Source organism: Polypterus senegalus, chromosome 10 (assembly GCF_016835505.1).
Source record: "Polypterus senegalus isolate Bchr_013 chromosome 10, ASM1683550v1, whole genome shotgun sequence".
Lineage (NCBI taxonomy): Eukaryota > Metazoa > Chordata > Cladistia > Polypteriformes > Polypteridae > Polypterus > Polypterus senegalus.
The window spans coordinates 2,158,319-2,183,661 of NC_053163.1; the positions used below are offsets into that span (position 1 = coordinate 2,158,319).

Below are 25,343 nucleotides of genomic sequence, written 5' to 3' on the forward strand. Positions count from 1 at the left end.
TTTGTAGTCTCAAAAATTCATTTTTAATTAATTTTAATTTAAAGCAAATAACAATCCATATAATCAAATCAAACTTAAGAAAACCAAAATTCAACACTCACTCAAAAGCAAGAGAGGAGAGCCAGCCAACAAAGCAAGTCCTTGAAGCAGCAAGAAAGGAAGAGTATCCTTCACCCTGATATAGAAGATTACTCTAAAATGTTATTGGTTAGATTCTATCATATTTTTTAAAAAGGTTTTGAACAGATCCTCTGAGTGAGAATTAGATTTTTTCCAATTTCAGATAGTATAGAACATCAGTTACCCACTGACATAAAGGTAGTGGGCTGGGATTCTTCCAGTAGAAGAGATAGGCAAAATAAGTCTACATGCTAGTAGTGAGGTAAAGGTAATTATGATTTGTTTGTCCTTCTCCACTTTAAGTCCATCTGGGAGTACACCAATGGGTTACGTGTGATTGTGACACCAAAGCTATTCTGATAGGCACTCAAAGGTCTTTGTCCAAAACAACATTAATTTGGTGCATGCCCAAAACGTGTCCCAGTGAGGCTGGAGCCAGACTACAACGTTCACAGGTTGAATCTTGACCTGTAAACATTTTAGATAGTTTTAATCGAGATAAACGTACTTGGTAGAAGACTTTAAGATGAATAATTGAGTGTTTTGTGTGTATGGAGCTTGCATGTATTCTGTACATGTCTGCCTTCCATTCTTTTTCTGAAATATTGAGTGACAGATCCTTTCCTCAATGTACTTTTGGGATCTTTGAAAGGCAAGAGACTAAAATATTTTTTATAAATTATGGAGATGCTATCTGAGACTTCCAGACTGATCAATATTTCTTCTGGAATAGAAATTGGTGGAAGGTGAGGAAAATTGGGCAGGTTCAGTTTAGCCAAGTTTCTAGCTTGAAAGTAGTGGGAAAAATTGTGTAGATGAGAAGTTAAATTTGAAGCTTAACTGCTCATAGGATGCAAAAATATTATCTATGTACTAGTCTCTAAAAGTTTTAATCCCAGACATTTTCCAAGCATTCAATACTTTGTATGTTTGAGAGGGTGAAACAGTAGTTGTCATGTAGAAGTGCAACAGATAAGAGCTTCTCTGGCTTAAAGTGCTTCCTACATTGTTTTCACATTCTGAGTAACTAATGGGCAATTGGATTATTAGTATATTGATGATAATTTGTATTCGTTGGGGCACAGAGCAGGGAGTATAAAGAAGTACTGCAAGATTTTAATTCTGTTGCAGACCAGGCTTGTGTATATTCATTGATTAGTGTCAATGTCCAGGTCTTTATGGCCTGTAAATGTGCCATCCAATAATAAATTGAAAGTTAGATAGTGCCATGCCCCCTTCTGCAATAGGTTATTGTAGGGTCGCCCTTTGGATGTGTGGATGTTTAGAATTTCAAATAAATGAGGTTATGATCTAATCTAATTTATTAAAAAAAGATTTGTTAATGTATATGGGGGCAGTTTAAAATAGAAAAAGAAGCTTGAGAAGGATGTTCATCTTAACAGTGCTGATTCTACCTGCTAATGTGAGATGGAGATTCAACATCTTGTTTAATTTTTTTCCATGCAGACAGCAAAAGTTTCTTGAAAATGAGCTTTATATTTACTTATGATATTTACCCCTAGATATTTAAACTGATCAGCTAAGATAAATGGGAAGGTGTCCAGTCTAGTATTGTGTACTAGAGAGTTCATTGCAAAAAAGCACACTTTTATTCAAATTAATTTTGAGTCCAAATATCTTTTGAAAATCTGCTAGTGCTTTTAGAGTCAGATAGGGTTAGGTTAGTGTTTGTGAAAGTAAGTTTTTCAATTAAAACATGTTTTATCCTGATTAAATAATATTAAAAGCATTATTAATAATTATTGTTGTAATACATTTAATCAACCATGGATTTAGTATATTCTCCTTGTGCCCACATTGGTTTACCAATTGTTTTCTTTAATAATTCAAAAAAGTGTGTTTTGGGCAAATTACAAATCAGAATGTTCCTGCTATGAGTAACTGTAGGAGTGTTTGTGTGGATGAGTGTGTCTTTTTCTTGACCAAAATCTTTTTTATAGTTGCTGTTGGTTGTTTTTTTTTTTTACAGCTTACACACGAGTTCAAAAACTACAGCTCATTTTTTCAGAACTACACACAATCCTTAAAAACACTCGCATAACATGACAAATGTCAGACATCTCTTGCAAAAGCCAATACTTTATTCAAAATCACACAACACCGTTTCCAAAAAAGTTGGGACGCTATGTAAAATGTGAATAAAAACAGAATGTGTTAATTTGCAAATCATTTAAACCTATGTTTAATTGAAAATAGAACAAAGGCAATATGTCACATGCTGAAACTGAGAAATGTTATTATTTTATGACAATAATACGCAAATTTTTGAATCTGAGGCAGCAAAACATTTTAAAAAAAAGTTGGGACTGGGTAACAAAAGACTGGAAAAGTTGTGTAATGCTGAAAAAAAGACACAATGTGGAACATCTCACAACTAATTATGTTAATTGTCTACAGGTCAGTAACATGATTGGGTATCTTAGAGCATCCCAGAGAGATAGAAACTCTCAGAAGTAAGGATGGGGACTATGAAGGACTGTGCAGGCAAATATTGCTACAGAATAGAATAGGAATAATGTTCTTCAATGTAAAAAGAATTTAGGGATTTCATCATCTATGATACATAATATAAATGCTTCAGAGAATCCAGAAGAATCACTGTAGTCAAGGGACAAGAAGAAATCCAATTATTTGCAAAGTGTTTTTAAACGTAGAGCAGATGCCGCAGTGAGGTAAAGAGGCCCCATCCCAACGTTTCTGAAACATGTTGCTGGTATCAAATTCAAAATGAGAATATATTTTTCAAAAAAAAACAATAAACATTACTCAATTTTGACATCTGATGTGTTGTCTTTGTACTATTTTCAACTAAATATAGTGTTTACATAATTTACAAATCAAATTCTGTTTTTATTAACATTTTACACAGCATCCCAACTTTATTGGAAACAAGGCTGTATTAAGTCTTTTAAAAATGGCATTTTTGCATCAAACCATCCAATACATAACCCACTGAAACCAAACCACCAACAGTACACTGATTTGATAGGTGCAAAACACTGCAATAACTTTTGCATTTTCAGCGTACTGTCCGCGGCGGTCTGCTGTACATGGTTCCAAATGCATTCAAACATTTAACACAAATCTGAAGGGAAAAACAAATTTATTTTTCTAAAAACAATATATTTTGACCCATACTTAGGCATTAACATTAGGGTTATAGGCAAAACAAATACAGAAGAAGACATAGAAAACAGGTTTTTTACAGGGGAAAAAAGAAAAGTAAGGAAAAATTAGATCGCATCCTGTCTCCTTTTTGTGTCTTGCTACAGAATGTCATCTAGATCACAAGCAAAGTTCTCTCTGCCAAGACAGCCAGAGAAGTATTCTCTGGATTGAAGTATCAATCACTGGCATGCCCCCTCATCTATATTCTCACAGGCCTCCTCCATTTCCTAGAGAAAGGGTATGCATCTGTAGTGCTGGTGATCACACACCTTCTACCTCCATGATGAGAAAAATTCTTCAGGGGATATAACAATGATGAGTGCAGTTAGAGATTCAGTATAAAAAATCATGGATGGTCGATGACACCTGCCTACCTCATATTCAAACCAGGGCAGCTCACATGATCAACCAGGGTGGCTCAGATTTCATTCATAATGGATCTTCATTGTCTTCTTCCATGTCTTTGTCTTTGTCCACCTCCTCTAATCCTTAGGCCTCTTTCTTTAGCCCTCTGAGGAATATTTGCCTCAACTCTTGTCTAAACCTAGAGAACTAACCTTATGCCCATTTATAGTGCATATGCTCTGCTATTTAAGTGAAGAAATTGGCTCAAGTGTTTACAGACTTGAGAATTAGGTGAAGACAATTGGCCAATGAGTGTGCCAAATAAAGGAGATTTCAGTTTTGGTAATTGTGTCTGATGTAGAGAACTGTGTGTAGTGTCTCATGAAATTTGCATTTTGAAATTCCATACTGAGTGTTATGCTGAAAATATGCTTGTAGATCTGCAGACTTGGTCAAAAGATTTGGTACACGGATAAATGGTCTCAGTGATTGAGTCTCAAGTGCCAGTTTATGTGTGTTTATGATCAGAAAATAAACTGTAAATAGGCTACTTAATTAAATTATCAATCAGTAAGCAAGAGGAAGAAAGAGGTATTGTCAAGGATAAAGGTGGGCATATCATATGCTACTGACACGTTAATATTTAATAAGCAATCCATTGTATTTAACCATTAAATGTATGCAATGCAGTTTAAAAGTTATGCTCAGGAATTCAAAAAAATGAACTGAGTTAAGGACTCCATAAAATCCATTTTTGTCTTCTGAAATTTCCTCTGTTACTGTTCTTTCACTTAGTTGCTGTTAATCCTGTAGCATCTATCATTTTTCAATAATTGTCTGTAAAATGCTTTGAAGTACAAAGTGAACTGCTGATAAGAACTATCCCTGACTCTGAGTGGTAAAACAAGCATGCCTTGCTATATACTTCTGACTGACTTTAGAAGTATATGGGTATGTATATGAACTCCTTTAGGGGACAGGTAATACTGTATTGCTGTTAGATGCATGACATCCTCCACCAGGAAGAAGGTTGGTGGAGGAATCTAGAAGGATTTAGATTAATGTACCCCAGATCAAATACAAAAGATTGCATTTGGGGAGAGGAACATAAGGAATAAAAGCTGTGTAAATGTAGATGATCAGTTGGCCAGGTGGAAAGCTGACCAGAGAGAATCAAGACTTCATTTAACTACATTTAACTACAAGATTAAGAACTGCCTGAGGAACTGAACATTTAAAACTATCAAGCTGTATGGTTTGGGTAAATACAGTTTAATTTGCTTTTGCTAAAGGCACTAACTATAATATTTAAAAATTTTAACTTATTGAACCTGTTTTCCTGTTTATTAATTTTGCTCTAGTTTATCACCAAGGCCTGGGAAACCGAGTTCTTTTTTCAGCTAGGTCACTGAATATTCCTAAAGGTTGATAAGTGTAAGGATAGACGAACAGGAGAAGCAATGCAGATGTGATATATAGCTGTGGTCCACAGGAGAAGACTCTGTGCATTTGATAAATGGGGATTTATATTTTAAGGAGTGGTGTCCCCAAAACCTATCCCATGATAAAACAGTTGGTGCTGCAAGGGAGCAGACAGGGTCATTTGTGATAAAACAATGCAGAACAACAAAGACAGTTAGTGGTATGATGATATCATCAGTAAATGCAATGCTAACTGGTAGATGACAGTTATCACTAAAAACATACTGAGTATAAGACTTAAAATATTATTGCATGAAAATGCTAAAACCATGACCTTCTAGACCATGCTAAAACAAACTGTTGCTGTTGCTCTTTATGTACTACTTTTCTTTCTGTACAGTTCACTGTAAGGAATTTGACAAAAATTTTTCAACCAGTTCAGTGGAGTTACAGAATTCAACATCCCCTGCCATGGAATTCTGGGAGTAAGTAGCACTTGTGTTAAAATGCACACCTCATGGACTTACTAATTTATAACTAAAAGTCAGTGAATTCATTTCACTTTACATATAAAGAAAGAAATAACATGTTAAATATTTCTAATTCTGTCAAATAACTATTTTAAAACTAGTGAATTAGTAAATAAAGTCTTAAAATAGTAGAGAGTGAGAAGCAGTCTCTGACCTGAAGGGAAACATTCTGAACATTTAGAAGGCGAGTCCTTAACATATCAGGAGGAATTGAAGAACTTGGCAGTTTACACTGGGAGATGGCTCTCTGCCTCTTGCTTACTTGGATCATCTGCTATTTTTGCATCTGGAAGGGAGTCAAATCGACAGGCAAGGTGAGGTATTTTAGTTCTTCTGATACCTTTTAAGCTGAAAGAAATACTGTAAAGTAGTCAAGTAAATCTAAGCTTTCCCTCATTAGCAGGCTGCATTAAACAGGTTTCTCATCTTTATCTTTATAATTCCCTTTCTTACAGGTAGTATACTTTACAGCAACATTCCCTTATGTCATGTTGCTCATACTCCTTGTGAGAGGACTGACACTGCCTGGAGCCAAAGACGGGATCATCTTCTACTTGTATCCAGAGCCATCTCGACTTGCAGACCCAGAGGTGTGGGTTGTACTTGATTGATAAAGTCAGTATAATAAAATGATCAACCTCAATAACAGAAATATGTCAACGATTGTATATTATAATGAATAAAAGCAGGTCTTATTACTGAAATTAATTTCAGCAACAGTGAATTTATAGTTCATTTATAGTAGACCATTCTTTCAGTTTAAAATATTTAAGGTCTAAAAACATGCTAATTAATTACAAACTATCAGAATTATGCAGGAGACTCTACATTTTTAAATATCCTCAAAATGCTAGCACATTAATTTATTTTTTATTATTCATGTGTACCAACCACTAAGACATTGAGGTGAAATCCAAATTAAAGAATCAAAGCATAAGTATTGTATGCTATAAACATATTCAATATTGTCAAAGCATCTACTTTCCTCTAAAAAGTGCTGGGGGTAATAGGCTGAAAGTCATGTGCATTACGTAGTCAAATTACTTTAAGGAGAAAAAAGTGTCTTAATACATTACTAATGAGACAAACTACAGCTTTATTTCACAGAATTGTGATGTTTATTTGGTATCAATGGGCACATGTACACTCAAATGAAAAGAACTGAACAAAAGTTATGAGTGTACATTTAATTCTGCATGTGCTGAAGGGTAAATTTAATCAGCATAATCTAGGGACTCAGGGAGTTCATGATTTTCACGTCACAACGTAGTGTAAGGCTCCTTTGCAGGGCTTAATTACACAGCCAAGCTGAAAAGAGGTTCCTACTACTGGACTGCATACATCACACTATTAATAAAGTATCATTTGAGCTTTAATCCAGCTATTTTCTACTGATATGTGGAAACAATGTGATCTGGTGGCACAGTGGCCATTGATCATATTATGAATATTCAGGGTTTACATCAGGGATTAAAAAATTAGATGGATGTCATTTACTTCACAGCACACAAAGAACTAAACATGTTTATAAAACACAAGAAAATGAACAAATTTGTCTGTGTTTTGGTCAGTTTCATAAAGATTCATATATGGACTTAAACCTCCCCTGGACCACAAAAGGGCAGCTGCCCTGCTCTGCATGGGGGCCAAGGGATCAGAGCTTGGAAGCTCAACATTGTTGGGGTCTGTGGCCACCACCAGGGGGTGCCGGGAGGATTGTGGAGCCCTGGATTGCAGCACTTCCACCACACCAGGAAATGCCGCCAGAAGATCATCACAGAGTACCTGGAGCACATCCGGAGCAGTATAAAAGGGGCCACCACACTCCATCAGATCAGCAGGAGTCGGGTGGAAGAGTACAGAGCTTGTGTGTGGAGGAAAGAAGGCAGCAGAAGAATTAGGAGAGTGGAGGAGAAAGAAAGAAAGGCGGGACTGAAACTAACTGGGAGTGATTTGTGCACTGTGCTGTGTGTAGAAAAGTAAATACTGCGTCTCTGTCTATAGCTGGGCTGATCTTTCCACAGAATATAACAAATACTGGCCAGTGAAATGATCAGGTTTACAAAAAAAGAAGAAAGTAATGCAGAAGTAACACACTTTTTGCAACATATTACATTTTATAATCAGTGACTCAGTAATATATTTAACAACCATTTTTTGTAAGTGATTAATAATGAAGCTAAGTTACTTTTAAAAGTAATATTCCCCAATACAGTCTATAATGGACTGGTTTTCACCTTGTGCTCAATTATGTCACAATAAGCATGACTCCCCACAATCATGAATTGGGTAAGCAGGTCAACAAATTATTAAATCGATGGATCCTACTTTTATAAATCTTCATTAGAGTATCATTTTATATCATACAGGTATGGATGGAAGCTGGAACACAGATTTTCTTCTCTTATTCTGTCTGTTTTGGCGGCCTAACAGCACTCAGCAGCTACAACAAGTACAACAATGACTGCTACAAGTAAGACCTTCAGACTCATCTCTGGCAGTTGGCAGTTTTGATTGGCACTACAAATGAAGTGAGCTCTAACCACTGTGCAGAGCTAAGAGAAGACATTCATTTTCAAAATAACAAGCAGGACACAGAACAATTAGCACAGCAAAACCTTGCCTAACTGTAAAATTACTGAAGTACTGCACAGCATCTAAAGCTTGATGATCAAGGAGATTCACTAAATAATCTGATATACAACCATTTCCTTTTCTCTGTTTTAGGGATTGCATTTATCTGTGTCTAATGAACAGTGGCACAAGCTTCTTGGCCGGGTTTGTTGTTTTCTCCACACTGGGTTTCATGGCATATGAACAAGGAGTGCCCATCAAAGACGTGGCTGAGTCTGGTGAGCTCCTTTTATGTAAAGCCTACAGTAAGAGAACAAATCATGTACAAAGTACCTTTAAAAAAAAACAGGTTAAACATGCATTTGATTCAATTACAGCAAGAATCTGTACTCAATGCAAAGATAATGACCCTTTATTTAAATAAAGCAAATTTGGTAAATTGACGGATTGCTAGGTGTGAGTATGGAAACTATAAATTAAAAAAAGTTAATATCAAAGTTAATATAGCAATATGGTTTCTGCTAATAACTGAAAAGGTGTGGACCTTTGTTTTGTGGAGTTTTTTGTAATAGTTTTGATCAGTGTAGGGAGTACAACACAGAAATAAAATAAATGACCAAGAATTGAAGAGTAATGTAAAAACAAACTGATTTGATATGGCTCCTAGGGTGAACTTAAGGCACACAATTCTAACATCCCATGCTTATTGTGTGGCAGTGCCTAGTTATTGAAGGCACTTGGTTATTTCATACCTCTTCCCACAATGACAACAACAACTGATTGGAAAAGTTTCCAGCATGTAAAATGATAAATGTGTGTGATTTATAGGCTTAAACCATGTAACATGCCCTTTCGCCTTTCCACTTGCTGTTGTAGAGTATGGTGCTCTTTGTAATAACTTACTAAGCTTTAGCTAAAGAGATTTCATCTGCACACTGTTTGCAGGTCCCGGTCTCATCTTTATCGTGTACCCTAACGCCATTTCCATGATGCCTCTTCCTCAGTTCTGGGCATTCTGTTTGTTTCTCATGGTAATATTACTTGGACTGGACACTGAGGTGAGATAATCTTTTTAATAATTATAATAGATAAAACAAAAAAAAACCTTTATCATAAAATTGATGCTTCTCAGTTGAATATGTACAGAATGCAAATTTTACAAGGTTTTGTAAAATTCCTCAAGATGTGCAGGTTAAGTTAGCTGGTGACCAGTGGTGTCATTGCATTAATGGCTATTGTTAAAATAGCACATTTCTAAAATGTTTACTGTATATCAAACCTGTTTCCAGATGTTCTCACCATTGATTTGCATATGTGTGTGCAGGTGAAGTCTTAACTTTTCTGTTCCACCATGCAACTTGGAAGAGTTGGTTGTTTTTTGTGATGTAATTTAATGGGTGCTCAGACTTCTACATGTTGCTGTTCTGGAGTAGTCCTCAGCATTATTATGAATCAAGTCAATTACTTATGTACAGTAAGATGTAGAACGTTACCCACCAAACTAAAATGAAAAAGTTTTAAATATACATTTGTGCTCCTGCTCTGTTGTTGAATGTTTTATATTGATGTTGAGATATTTATTAATACTGCCTTTTGGTGAGTTGTGTTATTTGGCAATATGTGGCTTAATTAAAATTTAATGGGTCGTAGTGCAATAAAATAAATTACAACCCCCTCATGTGCAATTAAATTAAATACAATTAAAAAATTACCACCATCCCCTGGAGGTTTTTAAACCCAAATTCAAGAACATATTCTTTCTACTCACCAGTATATCATTGCTACTCAAGGATTGATTACTACTTTATAGACAATAACTTCTTGCCTAAGATTAAATCTTGTAAATACGATGCTATTGTTATTTCGGACCATGCACATATGATCTTGGAGCTGAAATTACTAAGCCCCATACACTCACCCTGCAGATGGCGCCTCAACCCGCTTCTATTAGCTGACGAGAATTGTACGGAATTTATATCCAAACAAATCAAATTCTTTCTAGAGACAAATACATCCCCCGAGATCTCTGCAGGAATACTCTGGGAAACTCTTAAGGCCTTCTTAAGAGGACAGATTATCTCATATCTTTCCCACAGAAATAAATCCGAAGCGAAGAAAGTAGCAGAGATAAAAGCGAAATTACTAAAATAGATGAAGAACATGCCAGACTACCAAGCGAGACTCTACATAGGAGGAGGCAGGCTCTACATTCAGAATTAAACCTCTTGACAACTAAAGAAACTGAACAAATAATTTACAAATCCAGACATCATTACTATGAACATGGAGAGAAAGCTAATAAGCTTTTAGCTCAACAAATTCACAAGCAAGAAGTGCGCAACGCAATCTCGGTAATCACTAACACGAACGGAGATAAAATCATTGGAACACAAAAATATAATGCACACTTTCAGAGACTACTATAAATCCCTATATACTACTGAGTTTAAAGAAGACAATATACAATCTAATGCATTTCTGGATACATTACAGATACCACAAATTGACGCTTTTAGTGTGGAGGAACTTGATAAACCTCTGGCATTATCAGAATTACTAGATGCTATAAAGTCACTCCAAGGTGGAAAAGCAGCAGGCCCTGATGGCTACCCTGCAGAGTTTTACAAGAAATTCTCCGCTCAGCTAGCTTCCCTCCTATTAGCAACATTTACAGAAGCCAGAGATAACCAATCTCTTCCACAAACCTTTCGCCAAGCACTAATCACTGTCTTTCCAAAACAAAATAAGGACTTATTACAATGTGCATCATACAGACCAATTTCACTTCTGAATAACGACGTTAAAATACTCTCTAAAATCATAGCTAGAAGGATGGAGAAAGTGCTCCCTCGTAATATCACAAGACCAAACTGGATTTATTAGGGGCCGACACTTATCTTCAAATCTTCGACGCCTGTTTAATGTAATATACTCACCAACTAAATCAAACACCCCAGAAATATTATTATCATTGGATGCAGAAAAAGCATTGACATGATTGAATGGAAATACCTTTTACTATTTGGAGAAGTTTGGGTTTGGCCCGAACATTTGTGCATGGATTAAATTACTGTATACTAACCCAGAAGCTTCAGTTTGCATCAATAACATTTGCTCAGACTACTTTAAACTAGAGCGTGGCACTAGACAAGGATGCCCTTGTCACCGCTGCTGTTTGCAATTGTCATTGAACCACTGGCAATACATTGTCGAAATACTGATCAGATAAAGGGGATTAGCAGAGAAGGACTGGAACAGAAAATCTCATTATATGCAGATGACATGGTACTGTATATATCGGACCCAGAAAATTCTGTGCCTGCAGTCTTAGCAGCACTCACAGAATTTCAAAAGATCTCTGGTCTCAGAATTAATCTGAATAAAAGTGTACTCTTTCCAGTGAATTCTCAAGCATATAATATTAGATTAGACACCCTACCTTTTATCATTGCAGAACAGTTTAAATACCTAGGGGTAAACATCACAAGTAAACATAAAGCTCTTTATCAACAAAATTTCGCGTCTGCATGGAAAAAATTAAACAAGATTTGCATAGATGGTCAACTCTCCATCTTATTCTAGCTGGAAGAATTAACACTGTTAAGATGAATATTCTTCCTAAGCTCCTTTTTATTTCAAAACATCCCAATATACATTAATAAATCATTCTTTAAGCAATTAGATTCAACAATAACCTCATTTATTTGGAATTCAAAACATCCACGCATCAAAAGAGCGACCCTACAAAGACAAAAGGCAGAAGGCGGCATGGCTCTACCTAACTTCCAGTTTTATTACTGGGCAGCAAATATACAGGCGATAAGAACCTGGACACAAATAGAAGAACATACACAGGCTTGGACCGCAATAGAAGTAAAATCCTGCAGTACTTCTTTGTATTCCCTGCTCTGTGCTCCAATAAACACACGTTATCGTGCTCCACTCACTTAAAATCTGGAACCAATGTAGAAAGCATTTTAAGACGGAGAAGCTGCTATCTGTGGCACCTCTGCAAGAGAACCACCTCTTTCAACCTTCACAAACATATGCAGTTTTTAATATCTGGAAAAATTTGGAATTAACTTGCTTAGAGATCTTTATATAGACAACGTCTTTGCATCCTATGAACAATTACATTCCAAATTTAACATTCCAGCTACACATTTCTTTCACTATCTTCAAATCAGGAACTTTGTTAAACAGAACCTTCCAGATTTTCCTCATCTTGCACCCTCATCCACTGGAAAAATATTGCTCAATTTCAAGGATTAGACTCCATCTCTACAATATATAAAATCATTTTACAATCCCTTCCTTTCAAAGATCCAAGAGGACAATGGGAAAAAGATCTCTCAATTAATATATCAGAAAAGGAGTGGAAAGTAGCAATGCAGAGAATTCACTCGAGCTCCATATGTGCAAAGCATACAATTATACAACTCAAAATTATATATCGAGCACATCTGTCTCGACTAAAACTCTCCAAAATGTTTCCAGGGCATGATCCAACCTGCGAACGTTGCAACCAAGCCCCAGCCTCACTGGGTCACATGTTCTGGGCCTGCACCAAATTAACATTATTCTGGACAAAATTTTTTAATTACCTCTCAGACAGCCTTGGACTCACAATCCCTCCTAAACCCATTAACAGCTGTGTTTGGGGTTCTTCCAGAGGGGCTTAAAGTGGAGAAGAACAAACAAATTGTGATTGCATTCACTACACTGTTGGCACGCAGACTTATTCTGATAAACTGGAAGAACCCAAACTCTCCTCTTTAAGTCAGTGGGAAACTGATGTGTTATATTCTTTGAAATTGGAAAAAATCAAATACTCAGTTAGAGGATCTGTACAGACTTTTTTCAAAACATGGCAGGATCTAATCAGTAATATTTTAAAATAAGTTTATAAAGCACAGAGAATTTATTAATTTAGATATGTTTACAAGCCTTAAATTTTATGCCATTTGCTTGCTCTCTCTCTCAGGGTGGGGATCGATCTGTTCTTAACTCAATTTTTTTTGTAAAACTTGATTGCTTTGTATGGATTGTAATAAAATTAATAAAAAAATATAAAAAAAAAAAATCACCACCATCAATGAGATACCTTAGGTTACATAAAGGATCAATATTTATAAATCAGCTTCATGAAATTGTGGCAACAACAAAAAAAAATTTTTTTAATTATTTGTAATTTTGCCATAACTTTAAATACATAACTTTTTTGTCATATTTCCCTTTCTTGATTGCATTCTAATAATGACAATTAAATGAAATGCAACACCCAGGCAAACAACATTGAATGCTGAAAGGCTGCACCTACTTTAGCGTTAGACTCTCTATTAACCTTTTCATTGTGATATCAAGCAGCCAAGCATGGCAATAATAAAGGTTTGGTAAACAAAATCAATGAAGTCACCATAGGCCCCCAAGCCCAATGGGCCTAGGTGCAACTGCGCCACCCGCATTGCCTATAGTTATGCTACTGATGACATGTTGCTTAAACTTCATTTTGTTTAATTTTTCATTGCATCATTCACCTGACATTTCACCATCACTGCTGCAGGTAGTGTTGTGAAACACAATGTCTCTCCTCACTTCCCAACGTGACTGATTTTCCACAACTCCTTCCATGTAGTTCCAATGATCTTTTCTCTGTTGCATATGCTTCATGTTTATTCATGCCACCATTTCTTCTTTACACAACTCACTTGAAATCAGAGGCAACACCATCTGCACTTACTTTCCATTCTCCACCAGATGATACAATCCAAAGTCCTTTCTGATATCGCAAGTCACCATGTACCCAGGCCAATGGAGTTAAGTAGAGGAGAGGGTGTCATAAATTGTGCTCTCTAAGTTCATTCTCTTTCTCTCATTTTCCCTCTCTTGGTCACTTACACACAAACACACTCTGCAAGGCTCCTCAGGATGGCCCTATGTGTGCGTGTGTGAATGTTTTATGTAATGGAAAGACACACTGTGCCCTACCTATACCCGATGCTGCTGGGTTAGACTATGGTCAATTTACAACCCTGCATTGTATTAAGAGAGCTGGAGAAGGAATGTGTATGGATGTACTGCATATATTCATTAATGTCATTGTATTACATATGTATTATTTATAGGCACACTGTGCAGAGCACCACAAAGATAAATCAAACTCACAATAATTTGTTTATCCTTCCTTCTTCAGTTTGTCAGCTTGGAAACCTTTATGACAATCACTATGGACATGTTTCCCATACTACTAAAAAAGAAAAGAATGAAGCAGATGGTTCTGGTTATCACCTGCATCCTCTCCTTCATGATTGGACTTCTGATGGTTACAGAGGTAAGAAACAGAAAATACACATTTGTATTTAAAAGTGTTATGCCAAAAATGATAAGAAGCATCATGGGGAACCTTGATACCTTATTAAGATTAATTAGAACAAGAAATTGTGGTTAATGTTCTTGATAATTTAGCAATATGAATAACCTCAATATCGCATTATGTTTAACAATGGAAAATACCACAATGATGGTGTACATCACGCTCTGAAGGAAAACTTTTTTTGTAAAATTTTAATTAAAAATAATATGATGATACAGGGGCGGCATTGTGGCGCAGTGGGTAGTGCTGCTGCCTCGCAGTTAGGGTACCCGTGTTCGCTTCCCGGGTCCTCCCTGTGTGGAGTTTGCACGTTCTCCCCGTGTCTGCATGGGTTTCCTCCAGGTGCTCCTGTTTCCTCCCACAGTCCAAAGACATGCAGGTTAGGTGCATTGGTGATTCTAAATTGTCCCTTGTGTGTGGGTGTGTGTGTGCAAGCCATGCGGTGGGCTGGCACCCTGCCTGGGGTTTGTTTCCTGCCTTGTGCTCTGTGTTGGCTGGGATTCGCTCCAGCAGACCCCCATGGCCCTATAGTTAGGATATAGCTGGTTGGATGATGGATGGATGATGATACAGAGTAGTGCATATTAACACTGAACATTTAAAAACATAATAAAGTGTTATTAACAAAATAATCCTACACTGACAACATGTCACAGCTCCTATCCATGAGATTTGAATGAGCTGCACACAGGACTGCCAATCTCAAATACAGGGTGAGTCAAAATTATGTTAACATTAATGGTACTACTATGTATATACTTAGATACAATTATTGTGGACAATTTATGTGCCACATATGGTACAAGTGTTGAACATGATGGCGAACAGGTTGAGACATTCCTGTAAATCATCTTGCACATACAGTATGAAGTATGTTTTGTGAATAAATTATTTCCACCATTCAAATGTTAACATAATTTTGACTTCCCCTGTAGTCAAGCTGGCAGCACCTTTTACTCTTGCAGGAAATAAGTCAACTAACAATGTTAAAAAAGCAGATTTCTAAAAATACAGGGACAGATATTGCGGGACTTTTCATCTAGAGGCCAAGGCTAAGTTTGTGGAAGTTATGCTCAAAGAGAAGTGCTGCTCTTGGAAAGAGGACTGAGAGAGTGCAGAAAGGTCCAGGAGAGGGTGGATGAAAGAAACTGGGACACAGCTTGCCTAAAGGCAGAAACAATGAGACATTCCCAAACATATACATGAAAAGGTACCTGGGGACCTGGAAGAAAAAAGAACACATAGGGGATTATCCCAAAGCAAAATGGTTTAAAATGGATCATATACCAATGATGTACACATTTAAATTGGGAGATATGTTAATGATTGGGATTTTTAGATGAATAAATAAAGAAAATCACATCCCAAGCAAGAGAAGTAAGTAATGGAAGATAGGGAAACACTTGCAAACAGATTGAGCTTTACGAAATCATATAAGAAATCATATAAGGGTTTTTTTCCCTTTCCTGCATCTTGCTCCACACTCCAGGTCAATATATTGCATCTTATTGTTGGTCTATCAGACACCCTAGCAGTTTTCCTAGTTTCATCTTAGAGGAAAACAGCCTTAATAATTAAAATACAATTTTTTTGCTGGCTTGCTGCTGCTGCCATGCCGCGTGATCTGCATCTTGTGCGGCGTTTCGAACGTTTAACAGCCTGTACAGCAGCTGTCCTTTTGTCTCACTGCCTTGTCTCTCTTCTCTCCCAGACATCATCAAACACTATTAGATCTCTTTTCACTGTTCTGTTATTTCACCGAGTAATATTTTCTGTTTGTTTGCGCTAATGTGATCGTTACTATAATTTTTTTTAGACTTTTAAATTTTCCTACTTCCATTATCTCTAACCTGCTCTGCATGTGCAATGCGCCAACATTTTTGAATTCTTTATGACTTTCTACTTTGTCAACTACTCTTTGTCTTTTTCCAGCCTTGGGCATGGTTAAATCTCTTGGCAGAAAGTCTAGTCTGACGGGACGTGAAAGTGTCTTTCTAAAAAACTCACGTCTCATCTCTCTGAACAGGTCTCGTCTCGTCCCAAGTATTTTTTATATAATAGGGAGATATCTCCTGATGCGGACTATATGTCATCTAGCCATTTCCAAACTTTGAAAGTGTATTTTTTTCAGGGAATCCTTACTTTGCTTAATTTTTTTAAATGCTGTTGAAGTTACTACTTAAAATGTGTTAATAATAATAGCTGAAATAGAAAGTTTTGTGTAAGTACAGCATTTCTACAAGCGTACTATTTACATTAAATACTGAACATTTGTTATAGCAACATCTCAGATCTTTCACTTAATAAGCAACATAATAAGCAAATGTGGGGCATTCCCTGTTTAAACTGGAACAATGAAATTTTACAAAAGATGTAGGAATAACGATATTTTGGTAATTGAGAGTGCATAATGACCACTTCTAATACCAGGCTATTAAAAAAATATTTAAAGTTACTCAGTCCACTACTCATGGGGAGATCAAGCAAACTCCATAGAGTCACTGACCAGGCTAGCAATCAAACCTCAGCACATGGCACTGTGTAGTAATAATAATAAATTATTATGATTATCATTACTATTGGTTTGTTGTTGTTTAATTTACATAGCACCTTTCTAATGCTGAACGTTTTTAACAAATAGCCAAAGGAAAACAATAGAAATAAAAGCAAAGATGACATTCTTAACACAGGATACTGACTGATATTAAACATTAATAAATATTTGAAAGTCAAAGTTCTTATTTAGAGTAAGAAACAAGCAGGGCAAAGAAGAAGAATGTGGTGAATAAATAACGCAATTTTTCCACAATTACATTTTGGGACATAAATGTATATGTTATAATAACACACAGCATTAAGTAAAAATTAATAGGATAAGAGCAGAGATCGCTATCAGTTTTAAATCCAAACAATGCTACAACGACATCCACTATTAAATGGCTATTTGTTTACTGTCCGGTTTAGATCTAACCTGACCTAGACAGTGCTGCACAGATCAGACGGAATGGCCTCAGCTTAATCAGTTCTAATAACATGATTAAAACTGACCATGTAAGTCTGACGTGTGTATTGGCTCGGTTGATAGCATCGACTGAACACTACAAATCTGCTTAATCTGCCGCTACAAAAGTATTGTCAACAAACAAGTAATATATGTGTTTAAATTGCTGAAATTCCTACCTTCTTTGACTTATAAATATATATTTTCCCGTCTAAACACTGACTGAATTTGAAGTGTAGGGATGGCTATTCAATCTTGACAAATCATCCATAGCTCTAATTTTCATACTATCTAGCTGTATTTTCCAAAGTAGCACATGTTTTAATTTAAGCACATTTATCATTGAAGTTTAGGGACAGTTGCCAGCCATTTGCTGATGTGGCCGTTCAGTCTCTTTTACAGGTCTTGGGTCTGCTCCAGCAGACAATAGAGGCTGGAGAAGATCGACACGCCCCTCACAGCAATGCAGGAGTAGTTGAGGCGGCGCGTTGCTGAATTCTCCAGCCAGAATGATGTGGCGGTACAGGTAGGTGACACCTGTACCACATATGAAAGAGGAGTGCAGTGCAAAACGGTACCAGTATCAGTCAGTTCCGGTCGCAAAGTAGCCACAACCCCTACACTGGACGTAGCTGTGATGACTGATCGCATGGTGGGGGCAGAAACGGCAGAGGCGCATGTGAGGTGCCAGCTTGTAAGTGCCGGCTGCCAGAGTGCCCCACCCCAAATGCAGGCGGCAGTCTCACTCAAGTCGAAAGGGGCAGATGGCATGGACTGTCGTTGCGCCCCAAAGTAACAGGAAGTCTCTAAACAGAGTGCAGCGTGAGCCTATGAGCTTTCAGGCAGTGAAGGGCTTCTCTCTGCAGGGGTGGGGAGAAATGCCGACCTTGGCTGGGTGTGAGGCGAAACAGGGTTTCCCGTCCTGCTTTCATGTCCACAAGGCATAGGAGTGGGGCGGGGGTGGGGCAATGCCATTATGAATGCCAGAATCAGGGCCACGTCTGGAGGTGCTGTCCATTTAAAACAGCAGTGGACACCAGGAGATGGCGTTTGGGCAACACCTCCCCATCCTGGAGAAAGACAGCCCTCAAGGAAAGGGCCACTTCGACCCACATGGCTCAGCTGAGGGAAGGGCATTGTGGCGGATGCCTCCACACTGGGAGGACCTGGAAAGCAAGTGTGGCTAGAGCATTACCTTCCCCGGAGTGCTAGATGGCAGCCCCCCTCCCCCCCAGGTTACAGTGGTGCCTAGGACTGCCGCAGGGCTCCATGGGAGTTGGAGTTTGATGCAGCCCTGTTGTGATCCGTGGGCACCGCAGGCGGGTGCTGCAGCAGCTGCTGAGCCCTCATGGGCAGTTCTTCCACAACACCCTTATAAAAAGGGCTGGCAACTGCTACTACGAGAGCCAGAATCGAGAGGTCGACGAGGAAGCATGCCTGGAGGAATGGAGCAGAGTAAAGGAAAAGAAGAAGAAGGAAAATATAGTATTGTGATTGTGCTGGACGGTGTTTGACTTGTGGGGACGGGGAAGGCGTTTACCACAAGGAAAAGAACTTGGGCCTCCTGCATCTGTCTGTGTCGGGTAGGGTGGATGCCACGCCCCCCTGCTGGTGCCACACTGACAACAGGCTATCTGTGAATTCCAGTCAGTATTAGCCAATGAATTCCACAGAATAAGTCATTGACAAGTGATAAGGCTTTGTTATTCACTCTCAGATCTATAACAAAAAGCTAACTGATGGATGAAATGATTAATGAAATCCATAGATTTATATGCCATCAGTGAAGTGTACTTTCAAATACATACAAATCTATATTTAATAGACATACCGGCAGCTTTACAATTGCATATGCATTATGCACAAGGATTAGTGTGATGAAAATCAAAATTCCAAATACAACAAATTGTTTTGTTGTCAATTTTACTTTCTCATTTTCATTTAGTTTTAGTTTTCAGACATTTTGTTATTTTTATTTTACTTTTAGTCAACAAAATGCTTATTTTTTTCATTAATGACATATTTTGTTTAAATTAATGGGAATAAGAAAACAAGGAGGCAGATAGGTGATATAAACCAGGCAATAACCAACGCAGAGTAATCATACTAGAATGATCTAAGCTGCTGTAAGAATGCCTCAGGAGAGACTCTAAGTTTGGGTCAGGTCAGGTTGGGGAGCATGCACTGGTACAGCACGTTGTCACACCAACCACACGATGAAACAGCTCGGGATCCTAGTTGGCAACCCCCCAGGCAGACACATGGTCCAGTCCCACCCTCTGAAGATGACCATCTATCTGCTAGGTGTTATGTGGGCATGCCTTTGGCCTGGTCCAGCCAGATCACCCTCAGGGAATCGCACCATATGGCCATTATTCTCATTTATCTCAAAATAATCTGTATGAACAGTTCCAGTCTGGTTTTTGCCCCCTCCACAGTACAGAAACGGCACTTATAAAAATTACTAATGACCTCCTTATGGCAGATGATTCTGGTTTAATTACTATTCTCATCCTCCTTGATTTGAGTGCAGCCTTTGACACTATTTGTCACACTACTCTTCTCAATAGATTATCTTCGATTGGCATTACTCACACTCCACTAGATTGGCTCAGATCCTACCTCTCAGGCCGCACTCAGTTTGTTCAGCTTAAAACTTTCACATCCCAACCCACCACTGTTACTGTCCTTTTCATTATTTACCTCCTTCCCCTTGGTAATATCTTTCATAAATATAACACTATCTTCCACTGTTATGCTGATGACACCCAGCTCTATCTCACTAGAAAACCTACTGTTTCCTTTCCACCCTGCTCACTTAATGATTGCATAGCATAAGTCAAATCCTGATTTTCTTCAAATTTTCTTAAATTAAATAGTGACAAAACTGAAGTTCTCCTCATTGGTATAAAATCAACATTATCCAAAATTGATCATTTTTCATTTGTTATTGATAATTCCTCTGTCTCCCCTTCCCCACAGCTTAAGATTCTGGGTGTCATCCTTGACAGTACTTTATCCTTTCAGTCCCACATCAATATCATCTCCCAGTCTGCATATTTCCACTTGCGTAACATTAATCATACTCGCCTCTCCCTCACTCCCCACACCACTGCTGTCCTTGTTCATAGCCTTGTCACTTCTTGTCTGGATTATTGCAATTCCGTTTTCTTTGGTCTTTCTCGCAAATCTCTTTATAAGCTTCAACTGGTCCAGAATTCAGCTGCCCACATCATTACTAGAACCCCCTCTATTCACCATATCACTCCCGTTTTGCAGCAGCTTTATTGGCTTCCAGTTCAGTTTCGAATTCAATTCAAACTTCTCCTACTAACTTTTAAGGCTATCCAAAACCATGCCCCTCCATATCTGTCTGACCCCCTTCATGTTGCCATTCCCTCCTGTACCCTTAGATCCTCTTTCAACATCCACTTGACTGTCCCCTTCGTCCGTCTTACCACTATGGGGAGCAGAGCATTCAGTTGCTTTGCTCCCCAGCTTTGGAACTCACTACCACCTGAGCTTAGAGATATTGAATCATTTTCACTTTTCAAATCTAAACTTAAAACTCATTTGTTTAAGACTGCTTTTTCCCTTTGATTACAATTGCGCTGTCTGATTTTAACTTTTGTATTTTACTTTTGTTTATAATCTGTGTTTTGTTTATTGTTTAGTGTCCTTGACTTTTAGAAAGGTGCCTACAAATAAATAAAATGTATTATTATTATTTGTACCGTAACTGATGCTCCCTCACAATGTAGGTAAGATGCCTCATTTGGGACTCCATGGGCAACTGCTCAATCAACACAAAGTCAAACCAGTGGTACCCAAAGACACTCCAAAGAGACACAGTACTAAAGGAGTCCAGTCTTCATCTCAGGTCACTGGATAGCTCCCATGTCTCACAACCATATAGCAAAACAAGAAGTACCAGGACTCTAAAGACTTGGACCTTCATAATTTTGCAAAGATATCGGAATCGCCACACACCCCTGTCCAGCGACCTCATGAACCCTAATCCTAACCCTAATCCAGGTGATCACACTTCCCTTTCAAGATATTGACAACAAGTCCCATTTTCCAGTCAGTTGGGATGACAGTAGGAAATATGTCACCTGGACAGATAATGAAGACTACCTTAAAACTGCTACAGCAACAAGCATACAGGTTGTATACTTAATGTAGTATTTCTGCCTGTGCGCCTGCTTATGGTATTACATTTAAATTATTTTTAATACAAGAATAGCATGCCTTCACTGCCATTCTGCATGTGTTTTCTTGTCTAGTCATTAAGAGCTCATTACTAATTTCAGATCAGTAAATAAAAAAAAAAAAAAGAGGAGACATCTTCAATAGGATCTGTGCAAAGTTTAGTCTTGGATGAAACTATAGGGTGGTCCAGATCTAATTATGCAATTTTCATTACACTATAACTTATTAAGTTTATTACACAGAAAATCACCCAAAAAAGCCCGGACCATCGAGACGTATGCGAACTGATGACATGAAGAATCATCTTCGTACCGAACTGGAATTGTTCCCGCATAAATCAAAGTCATCCAGACGATCTGGATCTGCATAATTAGATCTGGACCACCCTGTATATGACCAAGGCTGCACCATAGTGTCTGAAGCTCCAACTTCCCAGTGAGCATGTCATAGCTGTGACAATGCTGAACATTGCAATGAATGTAAGGTTCAGAGTCAGTGTGATAAGAAAAGCATTTCCAAAATAATTGCACCTTTTTCAGCTCCTTCATTTAAGATTAATTTCTTGATGGCTGCCAAGATAAAGTATGTCTTTTATTGATATTGATATTGAGCATATAGTTGAATACCCTGAACCCCAACAGTATCTTGTGTCTTTTCATCTACAGGGTGGTGTATATATCTTCCATCTTGTCGAGCACTATGCTTGCAGTGGGACATGCCTCCTGTTCATTGCAATTGTTGAATCTATTTGCATTGGCTGGGTGTATGGTGAGAAGACACAATTAATTCTTCATTTAAAATGTTATGAAGGTAAAATACAATACTTTTGAATGTCCTGCATCTATCTGGCATGCCATTATGTGGCAACAAAGAACAAGCAGGATCCTGCCTACTTTACCATTATGGACGTTTTCTAACACACAATGAACAAAGTGATTATGTAATGGAGCTAAAAATGAACAAATCATGTTTATTAATCCACTGTTTACAAAAGTCAAAGTGCTCAGAGAACTGGTTAAACATGTAATATAAAGGGTGGTCTAGTACATGGGTGGACTGCAAAGTTATAAAATGGGGCATCTGACAGGTACATGGCAAAAACAAAACTCCCATTTAGAAAGAGAATCTGGCATGACACTAAAGACATGCATTGTCTTTTGAAGCAGCATAAGGAGGGAGAGATATCCCTTTATTAAATATGGTGTGCTGAAAGGCTACAGAGTAAATATCAAATGTGTTTTGGAAGGAAGCAAATGATATGGTCCAGGGACAGCAGTAGACAGCATACAGTCTTGAATAGGCAAATAAGGAAATAAGACCCGTCTTCCATTTGTTTCCTAACTAAAACTCGCTGCCACCATCAGATGTCAACAGGTTTAATTTGCAGTAAAAGAGATTTTGATGATATTATAAGAGAATGAAACATGCTGCTGTTATTTAAATTACAAAAGAAAAAAGGTCTTTATAATCTAAAACTCTATTCATCCCTGATGAAATCTTCTGTGATTCTTCTTGACCATAAAAAATCTGGGGCCTCATTTATGAAGGTTGTGTATGCACAAAATGAGGCTTAAAATGTGTGTATGTACTGTAACTTCCCATGCAAACATTGGGATTTATAAAAGAAAGTTTGAATTGGAAATGTGTATATTTAAGACAACTCTGACTCGTGCATACACAACATTTAGTAGAAATTAGGAAATGATGACACCCTTTACCAAGTACAGAAATGCACACAAACCAACTAAATTATGACTGACATGTATAATAGCACCTCAAAAGTCATACATTTTAAGTTCAAACTGTATTTTAGTTCCCTCTTAAGAGGGCCAATTCTGTGTATACAGCTTTTTGATTATTTGCCAGTTTACATAGCCTACTAGTTGTCACTTCTGAGGAGACTGGCTGACAGGTCAGAAATATTTCAGCCGAGTTTTATTCAGTTAAACATGTTGTGTTGGAAGACATTAACCAACCAGCGAGGCAGTGCATGCAGTTTTTGTATGATGTGGCAGCACATGCATAAAATATAACATGTTTTTGCCGACATAAAAAGTCAATTTCTAGCAGTGTCCAGTTATCCTAATGTAATTAATGCAATGTGCTGTACTCTTATTGCAATGAGGACATCTAGCAAGAATGAAGGTGCTTTTGTTAACCGTGAGCAGTTACATTCTGTTAACAATTAGGCTGTCTGTAATTTTTAGCCTTTTTGATTTTATATCGGGTTCAGGTACTCCACAAGACCGTTGCCCTACATACCAAAGTAAATTGCATGTCAAATGCAAGGCAGATGTTTGCTTATGCAATTCCACAGTCTTAAGAATTTTTTTTTCAAATTGTGTAAATGCTTTCTAATTCACACCCCTTTTTTTTTAGGTGCTGACCATCTTTATGACAACATTGAAGACATGATTGGATATCGACCCTGGCTCATTATTAAATACTGTTGGACCTTCTTGACGCCAGTTATTTGCATTGTAAGTTCACAACCTCATTAAATGCGCAAGAATATAACCTGTCATTACTTGTCATTTCATCTTCTACTTCAGGTAAATCCAACAATGTCTAGTACTAGCTTCGGCTCCAGTCCTGCCAATAACCCTAAAAAGACAAAGCCAATGAAGCCAGTTTCCATTGCCGAGGTCTAGTCCATCTGGATTTATTCTATATATTACACAATTCATACCCTTCACCTAGCATTAGATGAGTTAGAGTACATCTGTAAGCATATTTTACAGGCTGATCTCACCTAAACTGCACAGGTAACCTGCCCACCACTTCCAGGATGGATGTCACTATTCTGGCTTCCCTTTTTCTTGTCACAGCCAGAAACTGATTCGTTTTTTGGATTGCACTTAATCTGCTGAGTCCCCTTTGGTCAGTTTACCAATGGTCACTCTTAATATAACTGTCAGAATGTGCAGTGCACCCAAGCCCAAACCTCCATCCAATTACGGTATATTAAAATCAAAATCCTTGGAGAGGATGACTGGATTATGCCAGGTATGATTTAGAAATAGAAAGCTTTATTGTACAGCTAGTATATAATTTATCTGCCTGTCTTTCCTTCCTAGGGCACTTTCATTTTTTCCCTGGTGGATTACACTCCTTTGAAATATAACAACACATATGTGTATCCATCTTGGTGCAATGTCCTCGGATGGCTCTTATCTTTGTCCTCCATCATGCTGGTGCCCCTTTCTATGGTATTCAGATTGATTGTAGGAAAAGGAAATCTGAATGAGGTAAATAAATATGACAAGGGTATCTTTGTATTGTGTGGTGACCATAAAATACTAAAGACACCATTGTAATTCTTTTGTTTTATGGTTTCTTCATCAGCGCTGCAGCCAGCTTAGCAAGTCCAGGCAAAAGCGTGAGGCTGGAGAAACACAGTATTCTCTGAACCAGAACTTCAACGGCAGCATGGAGGAACAGACTGACCTGTAAACCACAAAAATCAAACTATAAGGATATCTTGGAAAAAGTATTCAATAAAAATCCTCTTTTTAAAATTATTTATTTGAAGTGCTCATTTTGTGTTGAAAACTTAATTGAGTCATCGACAGAGGGT

The 25,343-nt window shown here is 37.7% G+C and overlaps 1 protein-coding gene across 1 annotated transcript; it reads left to right on the top strand.

The window, feature by feature from the left end:
• Nucleotides 1–3,902: 3,902 nt before the first annotated feature.
• On the top strand, nucleotides 3,903–25,287 carry LOC120536459 (sodium- and chloride-dependent GABA transporter 2-like). Its single transcript, XM_039764817.1, has 11 exons — nucleotides 3,903–5,561; nucleotides 5,788–5,920; nucleotides 6,062–6,196; nucleotides 7,976–8,079; nucleotides 8,334–8,458; nucleotides 9,126–9,238; nucleotides 14,374–14,511; nucleotides 22,432–22,534; nucleotides 24,146–24,246; nucleotides 24,844–25,014; nucleotides 25,112–25,287. The coding sequence occupies exons 1-11, from the start codon at nucleotides 5,452–5,454 to the stop codon at nucleotides 25,217–25,219; spliced, it is 1,341 nt and encodes a 446-aa protein (XP_039620751.1). The 5' UTR covers nucleotides 3,903–5,451; the 3' UTR covers nucleotides 25,220–25,287.
• The last annotated feature ends 56 nt before the right edge of the window (nucleotides 25,288–25,343 follow it).